Source organism: Ornithodoros turicata, chromosome 6 (genome assembly GCF_037126465.1).
Source record: "Ornithodoros turicata isolate Travis chromosome 6, ASM3712646v1, whole genome shotgun sequence".
Classification (NCBI taxonomy): Eukaryota; Metazoa; Arthropoda; class Arachnida; order Ixodida; family Argasidae; genus Ornithodoros; species Ornithodoros turicata.
The window spans coordinates 46,870,242-46,889,093 of NC_088206.1; the positions used below are offsets into that span (position 1 = coordinate 46,870,242).

General features: G+C 45.1%; 1 protein-coding gene and 1 long non-coding RNA gene across 2 annotated transcripts in view; both read left to right on the forward strand.

Annotated features, from left to right (window-relative positions):
* Positions 1-3,373: 3,373 nt before the first annotated feature.
* LOC135397980 (uncharacterized) lies at positions 3,374-4,524 on the forward strand. The gene is made up of 2 exons (XR_010423927.1): positions 3,374-3,727; positions 4,292-4,524. It is a non-coding gene; the product is annotated as an uncharacterized LOC135397980 (long non-coding RNA).
* A 1,044-nt stretch (positions 4,525-5,568) lies between these two features.
* The window catches only part of LOC135397982 (serpin H1-like), a 70,822-nt gene continuing 57,538 nt past the window's right edge, over positions 5,569-18,852 (forward strand). The window contains exon 1 of the mRNA XM_064629447.1: positions 5,569-6,085. Within this exon, the coding sequence (XP_064485517.1) occupies positions 5,582-6,085 (504 nt within the window). The 5' untranslated portion in view covers positions 5,569-5,581. The remainder of the gene's footprint in view (positions 6,086-18,852) is intronic.

The window sequence follows — 18,852 nt, forward strand, 5'->3', positions numbered from 1 at the left end:
AGTATGTTTAGTCGTGTATATGTCTATACTATATATACTTATGTGTGTCACCACTTCACTTTGTACCTGAGGAAGCGCGAAAGCTTGTACAAATTAAACTTAAACAAAAATCTTCAGTGTCGGTTTCTGTATTTTGTTTATGTGATCTACAGGACTTGACTCCCCTCTTCGTATACGCTTCTGTTAATTTATTTATTACTTATATTTACTATAATTAATACTTATTTATCACTTATATTTACTATATTTCATTTAATACTTGTTATTTAAAATTTATTCAGTTGTTTAGTTATAATTATAGGGCTCCTCGTTTTTTTGTTTTTTTTTTTGTATTTACCGAAAAGCGCCGAAAACCGTTCGCCGGGAACTTTTCCGCGTGTTCGGCGAGCAAATAAAATCGCGGATATCTGCAGAAAAACCGTCACGTGCGTCTTCCACAGTTCCAAAAGTGTCTGGAATTCCACAGTTTTAGTGACAGTTATGTTCAAACTCACCAGCGAGAACCCGAGAATGCGAAAAATGTGCCAGCGGATGCTCGCGGAGGTTCCCATTTGTTGCTCCGAACAAGTGGGACTCTGCAAGGGACAGAAACCTGCTGGTGGCTATGGACATTTCCCAGGGCTGCTTTTGGAAAAAGGGATGTGTATATTGACTTAATGTAGTCGTAAAGCTGCCTTGCACTAGATTATGTGCAGCCGTTTGGAGTTTATATGCGCAGTAAGCTTTTTGATCACTAAACTGGACTTCGTGTCACTAAATGTTCAACTAACGGTTTAACTAATGTTGTGGTTAATGTTTTGGCACCTTTGCATTGGGTGGTGGTACGCAACCTTATTTTCCAATGGCGCGGAGCCACTGCTTCCTGCGTTCCTTGTCGCGTGCATGGTATGGAAAAGACACGAACTTTTTTACCGAAGCGTTGTTACTATTGCAATTGGGGACATAACAACAGTCTGGCATAATTTATTCCCGTATTGCCAGAAATTTGTTCGTATTGCCAGAAATAGCAGGATGCCCAGCTAAGCATTATCGTCTGCGAGTAGGGAACATCCTCGGGAAGGATAATATGAAAACAAAATAACGCGCAAAAGGGTCCTATCTTTTCTTTTAAGACGTCTTTTCTGCAAAACATATTGCACTTTTTGTCTACAGGCTCAAATTCGCGACGTGAGCTGCAATCATTTCCGAGTTCCTGAACTCACAGAACGGCGACTCGCGGTAGTAGACGAGGATTGTATCTCATTACGGCCGAAGTCTCATTACGGCCGATGTCTCAATACGGCCGAAAGTCTCAATACGGCCAATAATCCTTTAATCCCCAAGTGTCTCATAACGGCCAAAGTCTCAATACGGCCGAAGGCAGTCTCATTACGGCCGAAGATGTTTCATAACGGTCAAATGTCAATGTGTATTGTAACCTGCATTGATATGCAATGTCGCAGCCAGGTATGGATATATATTCAGCAGGGTATAAGCCATGCACTGTGCCCTTAGGGCCCTTATCATATTTATATACACATATTGCGAGACGAACGGTATGTTATCATACCACAGCACAATGCAACATATTGTGTAATGTGTACTCCCACAAGGTAGTGTAGGCTGTGAAGCAGGCTACTATGTGGAGTTAGCTACTTGTAGAGAGCTAGATGAATATTGGCGCTTTTGGAGCCATCCTACAGTCATTGGCCATGACAGAGCACCTATCTCAGTCGATGTCAGTTTATTTCCATTCGCCTTACAATGATAGAGTTCTTGCTTCTGGAATGAGTAAACCTGCAAGAAGCGATGAGCAACCATGAATAGGCTAGAATATTAAAAAAACAACAACAACAAGCATTTGTCTCTACATGGCTCGTTTTAATGTGCACAAGCTGCACACGTGTTGATACGTGTCTGCTATTTCATACAAGGTTAACATAAATATTCCTTTAGACAAAAGAATGACAAGCCTTAAAAATGTGACTTCCAGGTAAACACAGAGCATGACCATGATATGAATGTAGGTTCAGTAGTTCATTCCCTTAATGGAAACATGTGAATATCAAATAGTAATACATTACAATTCATGAAATGATGCATGCATAACTTTCCATTTCTGGTTTCTTTTTTATAAAAGTAGTGCACGAATTAACATTCGTGCACTACTACAAAATTTCTCACTTCACAACAGAACCTTATGATGATCTTAACAGCTCACCTCTTCGCCAGGACTCCCTGGGCAGCAACATCCTATTAGCCATGTTGTTGTTTTTCTTTTTCGGAACCTTTCGTGCAGCCACATACCATGCCTGGAATGGAAAACCAGCTATAAATAACAGTGTATTTGAATGACTTCCTCTTGAAGTATTTATTCTAATCAGATATGCTTTGTGTCTACTATGGTGCGCGAAGGCACATAAGTACAACATTTGCAGACGTTCGACGTAAGCAGTTCTTGGAGATCAATTCAAGTACGCCGACTTGCGCTTTTATTTTTGAAGAAATACGACGACAAATTTTAACAAATGAAATATGGCTCACAATGATACGAGTAAATGCTGCTGTACGGTGATGCATTATCGGTATCTTATCGTCTTCGAATAAATTTGTTGTTCCTAAACGCGCAACCAACTAGAAACGGCGCAAACCTACGAACGGATACCGAGTTACATCTATTACAGGCACTTCAGCTGTTTTGATTAATTTAAATTACTCTTATGAGAATCCAACTATGTGAGGACAGCACACTACTAAGACAGGCAATCTACGAAAGCATTACTCACCAGAATTCCTGCTTGACTTGGTCTTGGTCAACACTGCGCGATATACGTTGGGGCTGTGGCGATTCATTCAACTCGATTTTTACCGGAACAACAGGCGCTGCTCGAAAGACAACGACGGAAAATAGAGAGCCGCTATAAAGTCCGCTAATTTGCACATTACAGCACTACAAAGCGATATATGAACACATCGTAAACAGCAACCACTCGCTCACACACACAAGAAACGAGGTACCCAACGTTGCTAGACACCATCCGAACTCCGAAGTGAGAGTAGCAAAACAACAAGATATCAAAACACGAAAGGAAGAGTATTGATCCCCCCTCCTTCTATAGCATGCAAAACGTGATTTGCGCTGAGATGAACATATATGTTCATGACGCGAGTAATTTTCACTTTTCACTGATCCAAAGGAGGTCACGTGGGATTGCTCGACGCTTGCGAAATCAACAATAAAAATGGCGAAACGAAACTTGTGAATCGTGTATTTGCTCTTCATGGTAGCTGCCAAAAAATCGAATCATACTTATGGGACACTGGATTACAGGTATGTTGGCATCTTTTTCATTCCTGCATATCATTACACTATACGTGAATACATGGTGTCATGTCATGGGTGTCATGTCTCACGATGCTGGGGAAGTAGTTGCAAGGGGAAGTGTGCATGGTTCTAGACTTTTAATTTTTGATCGCGTAATCGAAATATCGGCACCTCTCGCATTGTGGCTTGCATGTGACCAACCAAGTGCTGTTCCCTTACTAGCGCTTCCTACAAACGACAAAACGAAACATGTGGGAATGTATATTTTTGATTACTCATATGTAACAAGAAAATGTATCGTTTTCAGGTTGCTGCCACTACTCCATGTGCCCGCAATTGTCTTGCGTGTATGATTACACTAACGGCGTCGCCCACCACGGCGGAAGTGTTTTGCGTACACGCGTTTCAGCATGAAGCCTGCAGGTAACATCTGATGTTTACCCTTCGGATATTCTGAATTTACATATTGTAGCTTAGAGGAATTCCGAATGCCCAGAGTGACACACACTTTTAACATTGTGACATCAGTGCAGTGGCATAAGCTCTAATGTAGTGCCCCACGAAAATGAACAAGGGGTTGTGGTTTATCCAGAATCCCAAGCACGAGAAGGGTGTTGGAAAAAATTGTTGGAATAGTTACGTCATTACAGCTTAACATATCATTACAGACATATCTGAAGCTGAAATCGCAAGGGCACCCCTTGTAGGGGGTGCACAGGCACAAAAGTTAGGGGGGTCTGGATAAAGCACTGACGAGGGGGACTCCTCCACCCCATGTCAAGCCTCATAAAACACCTCCTGAAATAGTTTCCTGGCTATGCAGCTGCATTATTATGACGTAATTGTCATTGTTGTCCATAATTCTTGAATATGTTTCGAATATATGAAAAAAAAAGTCTGCTTGACAGCATATGTCTTATAGTCATCATCAAACAAGAGCATATGTCATTTTGTTCAGTGGCTTATGTACTTTTTTGTAAATTTCAGGTGGACGTAAATTGTAGAAGGCAGCTAGTGGGGGAGAAGATCATGGTCATAGGTCATGTGACTCCTGGAGCTCCCAGTGGGCTCCCTTGTGGAGTACTTTTCAGAACACACACACACACAGTTTGCTCACAGAACCAACGAGTAGGATGTTGCTTGAATACTGAGAGAAAATGGCGTAACACATACAAATATCGTGTGACACATATGACAATAAAAACATTTTTCACGAGGGATGCATGAAACACTGTCGCAATATTGTGTGCATGAACCATTGTGTGTGACACAAGCCGTGGGGGCACACCGCCTCGGACACATTTTGGGAAGCATAAAACACAGTATATACAGAGCTACTATGGTGGATGCTTCTTTTTTCTTTTTGGCCGTTATGAGACATCTTCGGCCGTAATGAGACTACCTTCGGCCGTACTGAGACTTTGGCCGTAACGAGACACTTGGGGATTAAAGGATTTTCGGCCGTAATGAGACTTTCGGCCGTAATGAGACTTCGGCCGTAATGAGACTCGGGCCGTAATGAGATGTTACCGTAGACGAGTAGGCCATTTGCAAAAGTTTCAGGGAGCAGCACGCGCCCTGTCAGGGCGTGCCGGAAAATGCTGTGCAAAACGACAGCGATTTGCTATCGTCTCCAATCGTCGTCGTCGTCGTTGTATGTACCGTCGCTGTCGTTTTGCACAGCATTTCCCGGCATGCCCTCCCAGGGCGCGCGCTGGTCCCTGGAACTTTTGCAAATGGCCTATTCTGACTATAAGTGTCCACGTAGCGAAGGAGGGAGAGGTGGCATTAAGCAGGCCTTCTGTATCTAGCATCATGGTGGTAATCTTCTTCTTCTTCTTCCTGTCAAAAGAAGGCCGTGAGCCACTACAACCATTTAATGGACGGATATGATGCGCGTGTACGCCTCCGGTCGTCGTCGTCGTCGCTACAGTATATTGCAGACACCAAGTTACATAGAGCTGCGAAAGCGGGGAGAGCGGCTCAAAGAGAGCCATCTTTGAGATGTAACTGGCACTACATTCAAGTCACATAATGTCATTCATGTGCAACGGAATGAATTCGTGGAATACAGATAGGTATGGCACAGTGTCTTAAACAGTGATCTGAAGAGTAGAATACCTTACAGCCAGCGACGATCACTGCGTACGTGCACCATTCGTGAAGTGGAGTCACTAAGTAGTGGAGTGAATTTTGCTACGGAGCCTGCATAATCGATTTGAGTCATCCCAACGCCATGGTCATCAATGTTTATACAAGTGATCATCATCGTTGGTGATGACCGCTCGCTTATGTTCCTTGTGCCTTCTTTTTCTGGGAGCGTCAGCAGTCGGCAGGCAGCCTGTCTTCACTCCTGCAGCTCGCGATGCGCTTTATCAGGGAGCTCTTTCGCTTACCATGCGCATATCGCAGCATGAAGCTGCACCAGCAAACGGGAGCTCGCTGTTTTCTCCTCTGGCCGTTGCATTGTCCTTCGCCATCGTTCTTGAAGGAGCCGTCGGTGCTACTATTGACGACATCCTAGCTGCATTGCATTGGGACCTCTTACGCGACGCTGACGTTCGCTACGTAATGGCGCACACTTTAGTACGTCTATCCAAACTGAGTCCCACGCTGATTGTCGAGGGTGGCGTATTTGTTCAGAGGGACTTTGGAGTGAACCAAGTCTACAGAGACGATCTGGAGAAGTATTACGGTGCGGATGTCGTACTCACCAACTTCCTGGATCGCAAGTCTGCGTTAGCGACCATCAACGCTTGGACCTGTAGGATGACGTCAAGGGTAAGTTGATGGTTCCCTGTGAGGATCATCCATAGCTGAGAGTAACTGTCGTCATCAATGCGCAAGAGACAAAAACGCTGTGAACGCCGTTGCCTAGTGAATCAAACGAATATATTTGAATAGTCGCGCCCGGCACACCTTCTCGGTTGGTGTGCTGCACGGTGCTCGGCCTGCTTTCGACCATCCCATGTTGCGCAAGTCAGGTGCATAAGGAAGCAGTATTACAGAAAAAAAAGCAGCTTTTTTTGTCACAAAATTTAGAAGCAAAACATTGTAACAAAGACCGGACAGGTTGTTACATATTGCTGACAGCAATTTGTTAAAACTCACTGAGCTCTTGTTGTGTGTCATTTTTTTCTCTTTCTGGTTCGGTTCTCGTTAATATGCACCAGTTCGCCGTCGCCGTTTTTCCTTTTCAGGGCATTTTTGTGAATTGAATTTTGCAGAGCTCAGAGAATGCTCGGCAAAAATATTTTGTATGGTCGCTCCTCATTGCAGGCTGAGCGCTTTCTTAAAGGGACTATCGCATCCGGGAACGTATGTATGGGACCAATACCGCAATGTTCGTCATCACTTCATGGTCAATTTGGCCAAGTTCCTCTTCCAAAAAAACAGCCTACATATTAAATAAACTAGTTTAAAGATCCGGACTCCCTCTGCAGCTAACACCATGACGACGTAAGCCAGGCCCACGAATGGGAGCGCAGCGCAGGCGATTGTCTCCGAGGTCGTCTGCTTTGCGTTCGCATGCGTACTAAGTGAAAAGTCCTCGGTAAATACGGGCCGACTTTCGCTTACACTCTTAACTCTGTACCCTCTAGTAAAGGGTAAAAAATCGCAATATTTTACCCTCTATTTTAGGAGTTACCAAGTACCCTCTGAGCAGTACCTTTTATAAAAGTTACAAGTAAACCCACTAATTAGGGGTTACGGCCTTCAATCCATCACCTGCTCGTAAAGGTTACGCCAACGTGCGGCTTTTTATACAGGATGTTCATTTTTATTCGCAACAGTGTAGCGCTCATTTGGCAGATGGGTTATGTGAATTTTTGCTAATTTATCGATCTGTAGTTACAAACACATGCGTCAGGAAATGTTTGTAACTACGGATTGGTTAATTTGCGAAAATTAACATAACCCAACTGCCAAATGAGCGCTGCTCTGATGCGAATAAAAACAAACACCCTGTACATTGTGCGGACATCGACAGACATTTACAGAACACACCAAGGTACCAGAATGCATCGACAGAAAAGGAGATCTTGCACATATGTATATTACAAAAACAGAAGTCTATTTAGAGGTCTTGTATCACGCCTGATGTTACGAACACTTGAAAGGCTACATGCTGACACATTGTGCACAAGAGCGATTCTGATGTGAGGAGATGCGATGGTCGCTTTACCAAAAATATGTGAAAAAAAAAAAACTATCGTTTAAGTGAGAAGCAATGCATAAAAGTGCGAGGAAGCCAGCGAGTGAAACCAATTGAACTATTTTTGCTAAGCGGAACATACACAACGAAACGGAGCAAAAAATATTTATTCCACCTTTGCGTTGCAAAAGGCGATACAGCATTACATAAAACGCACACAACCTTGGGAAACATGAGTGTAGAGTAACGCAGGTGACACTGCAGCGTGGGAGGCGCTCTGGGACAAGTTTGTGAAGTACTCCATTGCGCTGGTGACGGCATGTGAACGTGCATGTGGGATCCTGGGAACAAAAGTTTGGGCATCGAGAGCAACATTTACGGAACAATTCAATACGTTATTTCTTCATATACTGCTTTCTGATGAGCCCTCCCCAGCCTCTGCCCGAAGGACTTCCTGGGATGAAGAAAATAAGCAGGTAGCCAATAAATAACATCTAGCACTACATAGCGTTTTATGGAACACCTTTCAAGCAGGGACGCGCCACCACAAATGCCAAAAGGAAAGAAATAACTAAAGATCACATACTTTTCTCTATCAATGTGTCGTGTGGCGCATGAATCACAAGACGCGGCCTCTTTACAGCATCTAATTCTGCTCCATCTGCAAACATGATAAGTAGCAGCAGCAAGTACGTACGAAATGTGATCTAATAATAATAATTGGGTGTTTACGTCGCGAGACAACTGAGGAAATGTGATCTGACCGTTACATACATTAAATCGGAGGCTAGCAATAAGATAAAACTCGTTGTCGCTGCGCCATGAAACCCCTAATTATCGTCATCGATATGGTAAAACTTGTTGCGGTGTGTACCTCTATTTGGAACAATGCAGAGCTTCCATCCACCTTTAGCAGCAACGTGGACGAAATAATGTTTATTTGCTGAATTACATCCGTAGAAAGCACAGGTACGCTGAGACAACATCATAAATGCGGGAAGGCGTTCGTTCCGCGACTGAGTCTTAGAACATCGTAAGAATATAACAAGTAGGAAGCTGCGAATTATAGATATCGATGAATATATCCGCAGCTCGCAAAATGCACGCCGGTGTATTGACTTGGCGACCAAGTAAGAGCTGAAAAGTAGCAAGCGTAAGTGGCGTTCATATGCAGGACCGCAGAACGCTTGCGATAATCACAACAAACACGCGCTAACAGCTCTTGCTATCAAAATAATGCACGTACATAGCATAAAATGTACACTTACCCAGTGTATGAAGCTGTGTGAACTAGAGCTGCAGTGGATGATGTTCGTTTTCGGTTATGTATTCTTTGCAATCTTCGCACTCACTACACCTTCCCCTCAGAACACCGAAAATATCCTTGTTTGGTAGCGACATCTCGCATTCCCGCTGTTCCTGACGGCACTATGATGAACGCGAGGAACATTGACGAGCAAAATCACTGATGAAAACAGATTGCACCTGTCAACGGACGCATGTTGAGCATTCGGAGTTTCAAGGAAACCGCTCTCAGTGTGGCTGACCAGGCTCGGCTACGCAGTGAAATCGAAACTGTCGGAAATGCGGAAATCTTGGTGGTTGCGGCATTGGAATGGTGTTCCACCCTGTAGAAAGAAACATGCTAACAGTATGCCAGACTGCAAACTTACAATCCGTGTTGATACAGCAGTGATAATATGTAGTCGACGCAGATGACGCTGAAACAGATATAAAATAAAAGCATGCACGTAGATTCGCAACTGTCGTCTCGAATGGGAGGCTGAAACGCGGCATTATGCTGCAAAACAGAAGAAAAACAAACGACAAGAACCTAACAAAGAAATTGTCCTTGGAAATTTTGCTTAGAAGTTACAGTGTCCGAGTAAAGCGTACATTTATAGGTTACAACAAGCTGTTTTTGTTTTTTCCGAGATGTAACTTCTGTTGCGGCTGTAAAGACATGATTTCGGTAGCTTTTAACCTCTAAATATACGTTACAGTGGTGTAACCTATAATAAATCTCGAAATCTACGTCTATATAGACGTTACATGTTTGTAAAAGTTACAATAAAAGGTACGGGTTTAAGAGTGTAGTAGTGTGAGCTGTGACGTGGAACACGGTGTTACGCTCCTGGCTGTACGAACACGTCGGACGCTAACCAGAAACAACACGCGACCAGCAGCAGACGCCGTCCCCTCGCATTCCTGCTCCCACCCCGGCCTGTCGGTCGGTTGCCAAGACTACCAAGGCCCCTCCAGCCCACCCTGAGTGGTCTTGTTCCCGCTAAAGGGGCGCTCACTGATTGGCCTTGTCTGGGTGACGTTTCCAGGGAGGAAATTCCGGAATGCTCTCAATATGCGTCGTCTGCTCTTTCCAAGTGTTACAACAAACTGCACAGGAACAACGCAACCAATACGAGTTGGATTTTCGGAGTTATTATCAGTGATGAACGCGGAGTAAAACGGCAGTATAGTCTCGAAATTGACCGATACGGGTGCGATAGTTCCTCTAAATAAGCAGGGTTAGGAGCAATCCTAAATGCCATGTCACTGCTCCTTCAACTCAAAACCAGATCGTATCAGTAAACGCCATCAATTACTATCATTCACGTGAAGCCAGGCTATCAATTCTTGCCTTTCCGCTGAGGGTGTGTTGCAGTAATATAAATGCCATGAGGCTGATAGGGGGATGTGCAGCAAAAGAAAGGTCCAGATACGCACAGATAGAAGTCACAAAGTATAGCACCTGATACGTAGCCCGTTGACCCAAGCAAATTGGAGCATGACTTTTAAACATGAAAAGGCAATCCTGTGCCCCTTCGGAGGTCAGACGACGTCCAATAAAAATAGCGCTCTCAAACTAACAACTTTATTTTTAAGATGACAAATGGGGAGTTTCATCGCCAGGGGCGATGGGCCCCTTCACAATACGGTTCGAAGTCGCGTGGTGTGCAAAAATGTCAAAACATGAGGGCGCAGCGTTGGTGGACTGGATTTGGCCAGGGAGCAAGCATTTTTTGGGACAGAGGGCGCGATAGTCCAGTTGGTTAAGAGACCCGGAGAGTGCGGTTCGGGAAGGTTGGTAGTGTGGGCAATGAAGAATGTGCTCTAGACCTTCTAGAGCACCGCAGTGACAGAATGTGGGACAGTCTGGATTGTCTCAAGCGGTAACGCCACTGAGCTGTAAAAGCCACATGGTGCCCTGCTTCGTACACAATGTGGCAAGCCATTAACCGATCCGTCACCTAGAGGTGCGGATGAGCCTCGTATGACAGTTTTCAATAGCTCGCAGTGCAGATTTTGAGTCAGTGAAGACTGCCCATTCCCGCGGGGTAAAATCAACGATATCTGCTGCGGAAAGAAAATGATAGCATATAGAGTTCCGCAGCTGTTGATTAGGTTAGATGCGATAGGTGTCGTCCTTGCACTGCACGTTCGGATGGCATGACGAATGCCGAGGCGGACTTGCCATTTCTGGATGCGCCATCTGTACATGCTCCTACAGACGTAGAAAACTCCTCGTCAACGAGAACATAAACATGGGAAGGGCTTGAGGGGGAACCTGGTCTCTTGATTCCAGAAGGTTCCGAAGACTTACGAAGGTGGGTCGTACCGGCAGAGACGAGGGGGCTTCTGGTGGTGTTACATCCTTAGTTACGAAGCCGGTGAAGTGAGGCTCTGGTCTGTCCTCTGCGCTACACGATAGAAGTTGCTTTTAGGGCGGTATTGAATTTTCCTGAGGAGCGGGTGACGGGGAATGTGCGCACGCAAACGGAGGAAGTGCCGAGCCATTTCACGTTCACGTAGAACCTCAACCGGCAGTTCACAGGCTCCAGCTAGGACTTGCCGTGTTTCAACCATTCTTGCAAGTCCAAGACAGCGACGAAGCCTTCGAGCAAACAGTGTCCAAAGGGTATTCAATGAGGTTGTGGAAATCCTGTGCAGGATTGGAAGACTGTAAAGCACAGTCGCTCTCATCAAAGCCGTGTGAACTGCTAGAAGGGAGCGCTGATCACAGCCCCATCCTGAGCCAGAAAGATGTTGAATTGCAGGGAGCCATCGCTGCAATTTGGTTTCAAGGTGCTTAATGTGGCAAGCCCAGCGCAGGTCCGAGTCCATGACCAGGCCAAGGAAGCGATGGAAACGTACAGGCTCAAGCTTCTTGGCACAAACCCGGAAATTTGTCGTAGCTTTGCGTGTGAAAGGGAGCTCGACGCACATTTCGGGCGAAAGGTCCGTCCCAAGTTGCGTAAGCTACATGTGTACATTATTTAAAGCCAGCTGCAAGTGGAGCTCAAACTAGATGAGAAAGCCAATGCCTTGGAATCGTTTATTATGACATTATTTCATTCCCCACATCGCCATCAGCAACGGGGTAGAGTATCGCCTCTGACGGTGAAACCCCATTGATCATCTGAAAAATAAAGTTGTTGTTGTTATTATGACGGTTACATTGCTTTGCTCTCATACCACTCCTGCTTCAGTAATGCTCCACGAAAACGAAAATACTCAGGAATAGTCACTTCCGCAATCGTTACGACGTTTGCATCGTCTCTGGCTAAATACTTAACCTAATAAAAGATTGGAAGGCATTGAGAAATATTCTCAATCCTCTCATGATGAATTTCCAAGCAACGTCAGTTTCATTCGCTCAGAAATGAAATGACAAATGTCTCCCCAATAAACCTCTACCCGAGAAACGTCATCATGACGTTGGTAGGCAGACTGAAACCGAAACAGATCGGAAGGGGAGAGCTGGGTTCCACGAATGGGCATTTGTTCGCTGCCTCCTATTGAAAGAAAACTAGGACCGAAGGTCGCGTCCCTTTCAGAGACCATCGTAACCCCCTCAAGACCGTGGCTTTCGGGCGCGACCTTGTTCGCAACTGGCTTTGAACGTAGTTCAACTCTACCAAATTCGTGGCGCTGTCGAACACTATGACGTCATTTGTTTACAAACAGGTAGAGGTCTATTAACTCATATAGATGGTATCGATTTGCTACGGGGTAGTTTCATTTTAAATCGAACAACGGATGAAAGTCGTATTTTTTAATTCGCACAGAAAAAATATATGTTAGATGACAGCTCAAACGAAGCAAATCGCACCATGTGCGACGCTCGTGCGTGGGGTAGTTTCCGCGAGGAAGAGGAGGAAAGTCTGAGGCTGCTTGAGCGCGCTTTCTTCTGGACCAACTTTGACGGGTTCTAGCACCGCTGATTTTATGCCTAGGAACTGGAGGTTTTTTGTGATCATAGGCTGCACCATAGACACTGTCGACAGCCACCCACAGAACTCTGAGGGCCACAGATTTTCTGTTAAAAGATGCCAAACTTGGCATAAACGTTCAAAAAGGCCAAATTTTGTTACCAATTTGCTTCATGACGGAACGTCTGAGGACATCGAGCTTAGTGTCATTCGATAGGACGTTGAAAGAACTTTCGTGCTGTATAAAGTTCATTTTTCTCAGTCCAGCGCTTTCTGTGTTATTAGCTTGAGAATCGCACATGGTAGGCGAAAATTGCCAATGTTGCATCTCAATTTTCTCAAAAATGCCATCTTCGATTTTCTTGATTATTTTTGAAAAGGTGGCGTCATGTCTCTACTTTAGACCCAAAGTGAGACAATCTTTTATTTTTACCTGAGAGACTCGCAGCGAGTTTTTTGGTCAGGCATGGTCCACGAGACTGCAGCCTTGCACGCCCCATCCACGAGCACGCGACCTTCAACCTCTTCTTTGCTACAGCCACAGGTCTCCCGTTGACGGAGTAATCAATGACCGCACTTCGTGAGCTTGTTGTAGTGTCCCCAGAGCATCACTTTGCATTTACCCAATGGTCTCCCAGTTCCGTCAGGCTCATTCAAACTGTGGGAGAGTACATGAGTTGCCTGCGCCATTGACGAGAAGCCCCAGTCCTCGAACATACCGAAGTAGTGAGAACAAACGATGCGCTTCGTAGAGATCTTTATCCAATGGTAACATCGTAGCTTTTGTTTCAGGTTGCCACCAGTCCCCCAAGCAGTGTAAAAGTCACATCCTTTTCATTGGCAAAAGAACGTTGTGAAAGTTTCCCAAAACGTAAAATGTGCCCATTGCGAGACCCCTGCAGGTGATGGATGCAACCATTGGATTAGCATCATCTGATAGGTTTAGATATGACCTTTCACATGATATAAAGTGACTGGGTTCAAGCGCATGGATGCCAAAAGGATTACTGAAGACCACACCGAGGGTTTAAGGTACCTACGGCCACTGGAAACGAGGGATTTTAGTTGTGCGTTGTTCTGTCGGAAATTTTGATTCCACGGTGGCACTGACACAGCTCGTGGGGGGCGAACGTGTTATACTTGTGAGCAGCAACATACTGTCATCACAGCGGTCTTACGGGCTTTGTATATGGTACTCGTCGTGGTTCCCAAATAACGCTACGGGGCATAAAACTAATTAAAGGTAGCATGGAGAGCTTCGGAACTATCACTTATTGCGCCCAAGCTAAGAGACGGCTGCAACCAGGCGGCCACAAATTTGTATTCTCACGTGTTGTAACTTTCTGTCCCCTGTGGCCGTAATTCTGCATTCCTAATATTAACTCGCACGACAGCCTCATAGCGTGCGTATGTGCATTGCCTCAAGCACATGTGCGGGAGAATAGTGAATATGCGCACGTGCATACGCACACGTCGTGCGTGCGACTCCCATGAAAGGGCGTAATAGCAAATTCAACTCGCCCACGAATCTATTGCCCTGCGTCTCCAAAGGAAAAAATAAACATACGTACCATAAGTGCAAAGTAAGTACGGAATGCAACATCTGGGCAATAAATTACAAAGCAAAGACTACGAAGCAAAGCGCGCTCTAACATACGAGGAGCGCCTTTGTGTGGAAAAATCGCTCCACAGAAAGGTGGCCCAGCGTCTCAATCAAAAAGAGAAAAGGTACCTACCTTACCAGCAGCGCAAAGTACAGGCATAATTCTGCCCCTGTGAAATTAATCCTGAAAAATATTCTGGCGTTTTAGAAATAATTAAGATCGAACATGCAAAATTTTCGCGTACCACTCATGGTTTTGCGATACTAGGCGGACGAAAAATGCGCTTGAACCCAGTCACTTTATATCACGTGAAAGGTCCTGTAAAGCTTTCGGATGATACTAATCCAATGGTGGCAGCCGTCATCTGCAGGGGTCTCGCAATGGGCACATTTTACGTTTTTCGAAACTTCCATAACGTTCCTTTACCAATGAAAAGGATGTGAATTTCACACTGCCTGGGGGACTTGCGGCTACCTGAAACAAAAGCTACGATGTTACCACTGGATAAAGATCTTTACAAAGCGCTTCGTTTCTTCTCACTACTTTGTCGGTATGTTCGCGGACTGGGGCTTCTCGTCAAGGGCGCACAGGCAACTCATGTACTCTCCCACGGTTTGAATGAGCCTGACGGAACTGGGAGACCATTGGGTAAACGTAAAGTGATGCTCTGGGGACACTACAACAAGCTCACGAAGTGCGGTCATTGATTACTCCGTCAGCGGGAGACCTGTAGCAAAGAAGAGGTTGAAGGTCGCGTGCTCGTGGATGGGGCGTGCAAGGCTGCAGTCTCGTGGACCATACCTGACCAAAAAAATCGCTGCGCGTCTCTCAGGTAAAAATAAAAGATTGTCTCACTTGGGGTCTAAAGTAGAGACATGACGCCACCTTTTCAAAAATAATCAAGGAAATCGAAGATGGCATTTTTTAGAAAATTGAGATGCAACATTTGCAATTTTGGCCTACCATTTGCGATTCTCAAGCTAATAACACAGAAAGCGCTGGACTGAGAAAAATGAACTTTATACAGCACGAAAGTTCTTTCAACGTCCTATCGAATGGCACTAAGCTCGATGTCCTCAGACGTTCCGTCATGAAGTATATTGTTAACAAATTTTGACCTTTTTGAACGTTTACGCCAAGTTTGGCATTTTTTAACAGAAAATCTGTGGCCCTCAGAATTCTGTGGGTGGCTGTCGACAGTGTCTATGGTGCAGCCTAAATTCACAAAAAAACCTCCAGTTCCTAGGCAAAAAATCAGCGGTGCTAGATCCCGTCAAAGTCGGTCCAGAAGAAGGCGCGCTTAAGCAGCCTCAGACTTTCCTCCTCTCCCACGCGCAAACTACACCACGCACGAGCGTCGCACGTGGCGCGATTTGCGTCGTTTGAGCTGTCATCTAACATGTATTTTTTCTAGGCGAATTAAAAAATACGACTTTCACACGTTGTTCGATTTAAAATGAAACTACCCTACGACAGTTTCTGCGCAGCGATTTCCGTCGTAATTTTTTTTATGCGGACATTAAACACCGTTTCGAATACGTAATATCTGTAAATGATCGGAAGTACGTTGAGACTCCTTTTTAGCGCCTATGGGTCTTCGGCGACGCGCATGAAGCCCAATGGCAGGTTCCTTAGATGGTTCTCTGGAGGCTTGTTGTGTGGAAGCCACGGATGATTCCATTGGAAATGTTATCGCTTATACCGTTACATTTCTTTTGGAATCCTGTACTTCAACGAGCGTGGCTTCTAGGCCATGTATTACCCATCCCGGAGTTGTCTCCTGCTGCTACAGAATCTGTTATCTTGTCTTTCCAGTGACAATTTCCCAATAATGATCTGATTTTTGCAACACCCCTATGTAGCGTCCGGTGTCAATGTTCAACTCAATGTTTTTCTCGGGGGTATCTCGAAATCCCACACGTAAGGTTCCACAGATCTGAATATAGTCCAATTGCCGGGAGTAGACATCTTTACTAGTTTGAACCGCACCGGCTTTCAACAAACATAACAAAATACAGTTAACGTTTCGGGTCCCATTCGGGTCCCATCATCAGAATGACTCTGTCCTGGTCGTCACCGGGTATTTACGTAGAAGAGGAGCGTAGCATTCTGGGAGGGGGCCTGGTTGTCGATTGATAGCTTCTTTTGGTTCCACAGATTCAAAATTCCAAATCGACACAGTCTAATGACGGAACCACTTAGAACACGCGTGAGTACCTATAGTCAGCAAACTTGGATTAACCAGGTCTCACAACAGGTCTCGCCTGACCATAAACTATGCAACGTCCCTTCGTTTTGTGTTGCTCCAGCGCGTCCGACCTGTTAAGCCTAACCGTCGCTAAAATTCGGGATGCTTTCAGGGCATGTTAAAATGCTTTATAAGATTATTTCCCACTGGGTCCGCTGTCTCATACGTATATCCTATGTATCTTTGATAGAAAAGAAATATAAGCAAACCAAAATGTGCATTTCATTTGCTAAAACGACTCCGACGGTCGTCGAGAACACGTGAAGCTTGCACGTTGCTCAGTTTTATCTTATTTTGAAATACGGTCATTCTCACAAGCAGCAGAAAAAAGCTTTTATGTTGCAATTTCGGATATTGGTATTGTGGATGTTGAACGCGTGGATATCGTGGCATACCCGTCCTAAATGCGATAGGATTTATGGCGAACCCTCCGAGTTTTCTTGAGGCGGAGTACGTCGCAGCGTAAGCCCTGCACTCATTGGCTGCTGCTTAGAGATCTGGAGATCATGTGTTCAAGCGCGGCTACAAAACCGCCGTGAGAGCTCCCGTGGCCTAGTGGCTACGATGATGGCATTCCATTACCAGACTGGGACGTGACACGGGTTCGACACGTGCATGTAATGAGTTTCTCATGCGACGAGAATAGACACCTGAGGTTCCAGTGCCACCGTCTACTCGAGAAATGACAAAGCTATCCTAGCGACCAAGACAGTGGCTCTCAAAGTAGACAAGGTAGAACACGCCACTGCAGACGAAGTTGGTGACGTATGCGTCGTAGAGAGTGGGGAATGATGTTTGGGGAAGGTGCGGTCAGCCTATGCTCGCGGATGGCAACTCGGTGCATCCAGGGGAGGGGGAAGAGAGAGGAGTAACAGAAAGAAAGGGAAAGCGGTGATGGTGGTACAGGAGAGGAAGCGGTGCGCAGTTCCTCTCGCTCTGTGAATAGGGCGGTTGCGGAGAACTACCTACCACAGAAAACACACCAGCATCCCTCAGTAGCCTTCATTGGGATGCTCTCTGTACCACAGTAGCCGCCAGGATGATTGGCAGAGTTACCCCACCTATGCGTTGTAGAAGTGGACTACAAGGATGACCCACCCTCACCGTGCCCCTTAATAAACAAATTATTGATAGTCTATAGGAACCCGTTTGGTAAATGTCAAAAAGAGCATAAAGAAACACGGTAGGTGGTCTATAGAAATTCTATGGGACACATATTCCAAATTGGTCAACGTGTATGTATTGAGAAGTGTCAATAGATATTATCCAATAGAGGCTCAACAGAAAGACGTTAAGAAGCAGTTTCGGCAGCTACCATACGCTTGCCACTGTGTCTTCATTGAACTTGCATTGAGAAGAGACTGTAGAAGAGTTGAAAAGTAGAACCATTGAGACAGGTTTCAGGACACGGTTATTTGTTTGCCGTCCCTTACAAGTTACAAGTAAACTTCCCAAGGCGTTCTTTAACTTAGTGTTATCGTTCAGCTCGAAGGCTGACATCGTGTAAGCTGGAGAACAGAAATGTCGGCACGCATATAACATTCTGCAGAACAAGTGAATCCCAAAGCACAAGATGTCAATGACACACCAGAATATATCTGGCAACAAACGCAAAACATTACGGCGAAACTTCCAAACTTGTCCTGTCGCTGCTTATAACGTAATGTCAAGTTTCACCACGAAGTAGATGTAGCCTTTGCATCCTTCATCTTGTTATCGTTTTTCCTTTTTCAACATATTTGAATACGCTCCTGAAAAATACTGTGAGAATGTCTTTCTTCATGTGTCTATGTACCGCCATCGTTTGAGTCATGGCGCTGTATGCCGTAAGAGACACAGCTCTGGAAAGCAGATCACTTCTAAGATACTCATTTTGTGGTTGCATATACAGGGTGTCCCAGAAAACGTGTCATTGAATTATAATTAAAAAACTACACCACCTGGAGTCATGCGGTCAATGACATTTGTTCTTACTGGGTTTTTGCCACTTCCTAATGTGAATGTCGTATAACGTAAATTTAATTAGGTAAATTTTTGCGAGCATAAGTTGGAAATTTGCCAAGTGAGGGTCACTTTTTTACCCCACCAATGTGAAGAGCGTATCTAATTTACTCAAATTAATGATAATTGACAGGGATATTGAGGAGCTATCCCATCGGAAAAAATAGCCGAACATCAAGCTCTACGGAGCTCCCACACAATAGCGCACGATGAATTTTTCAACGCAATCTTCGTCAGTCCGACAAAAGGAGGTCGGAAACCCAGCCCACCCCGGCATCGCAGAAAGAGATAACACAAGCATGGCTCATCACGTCCGACTTTCGCTGGGA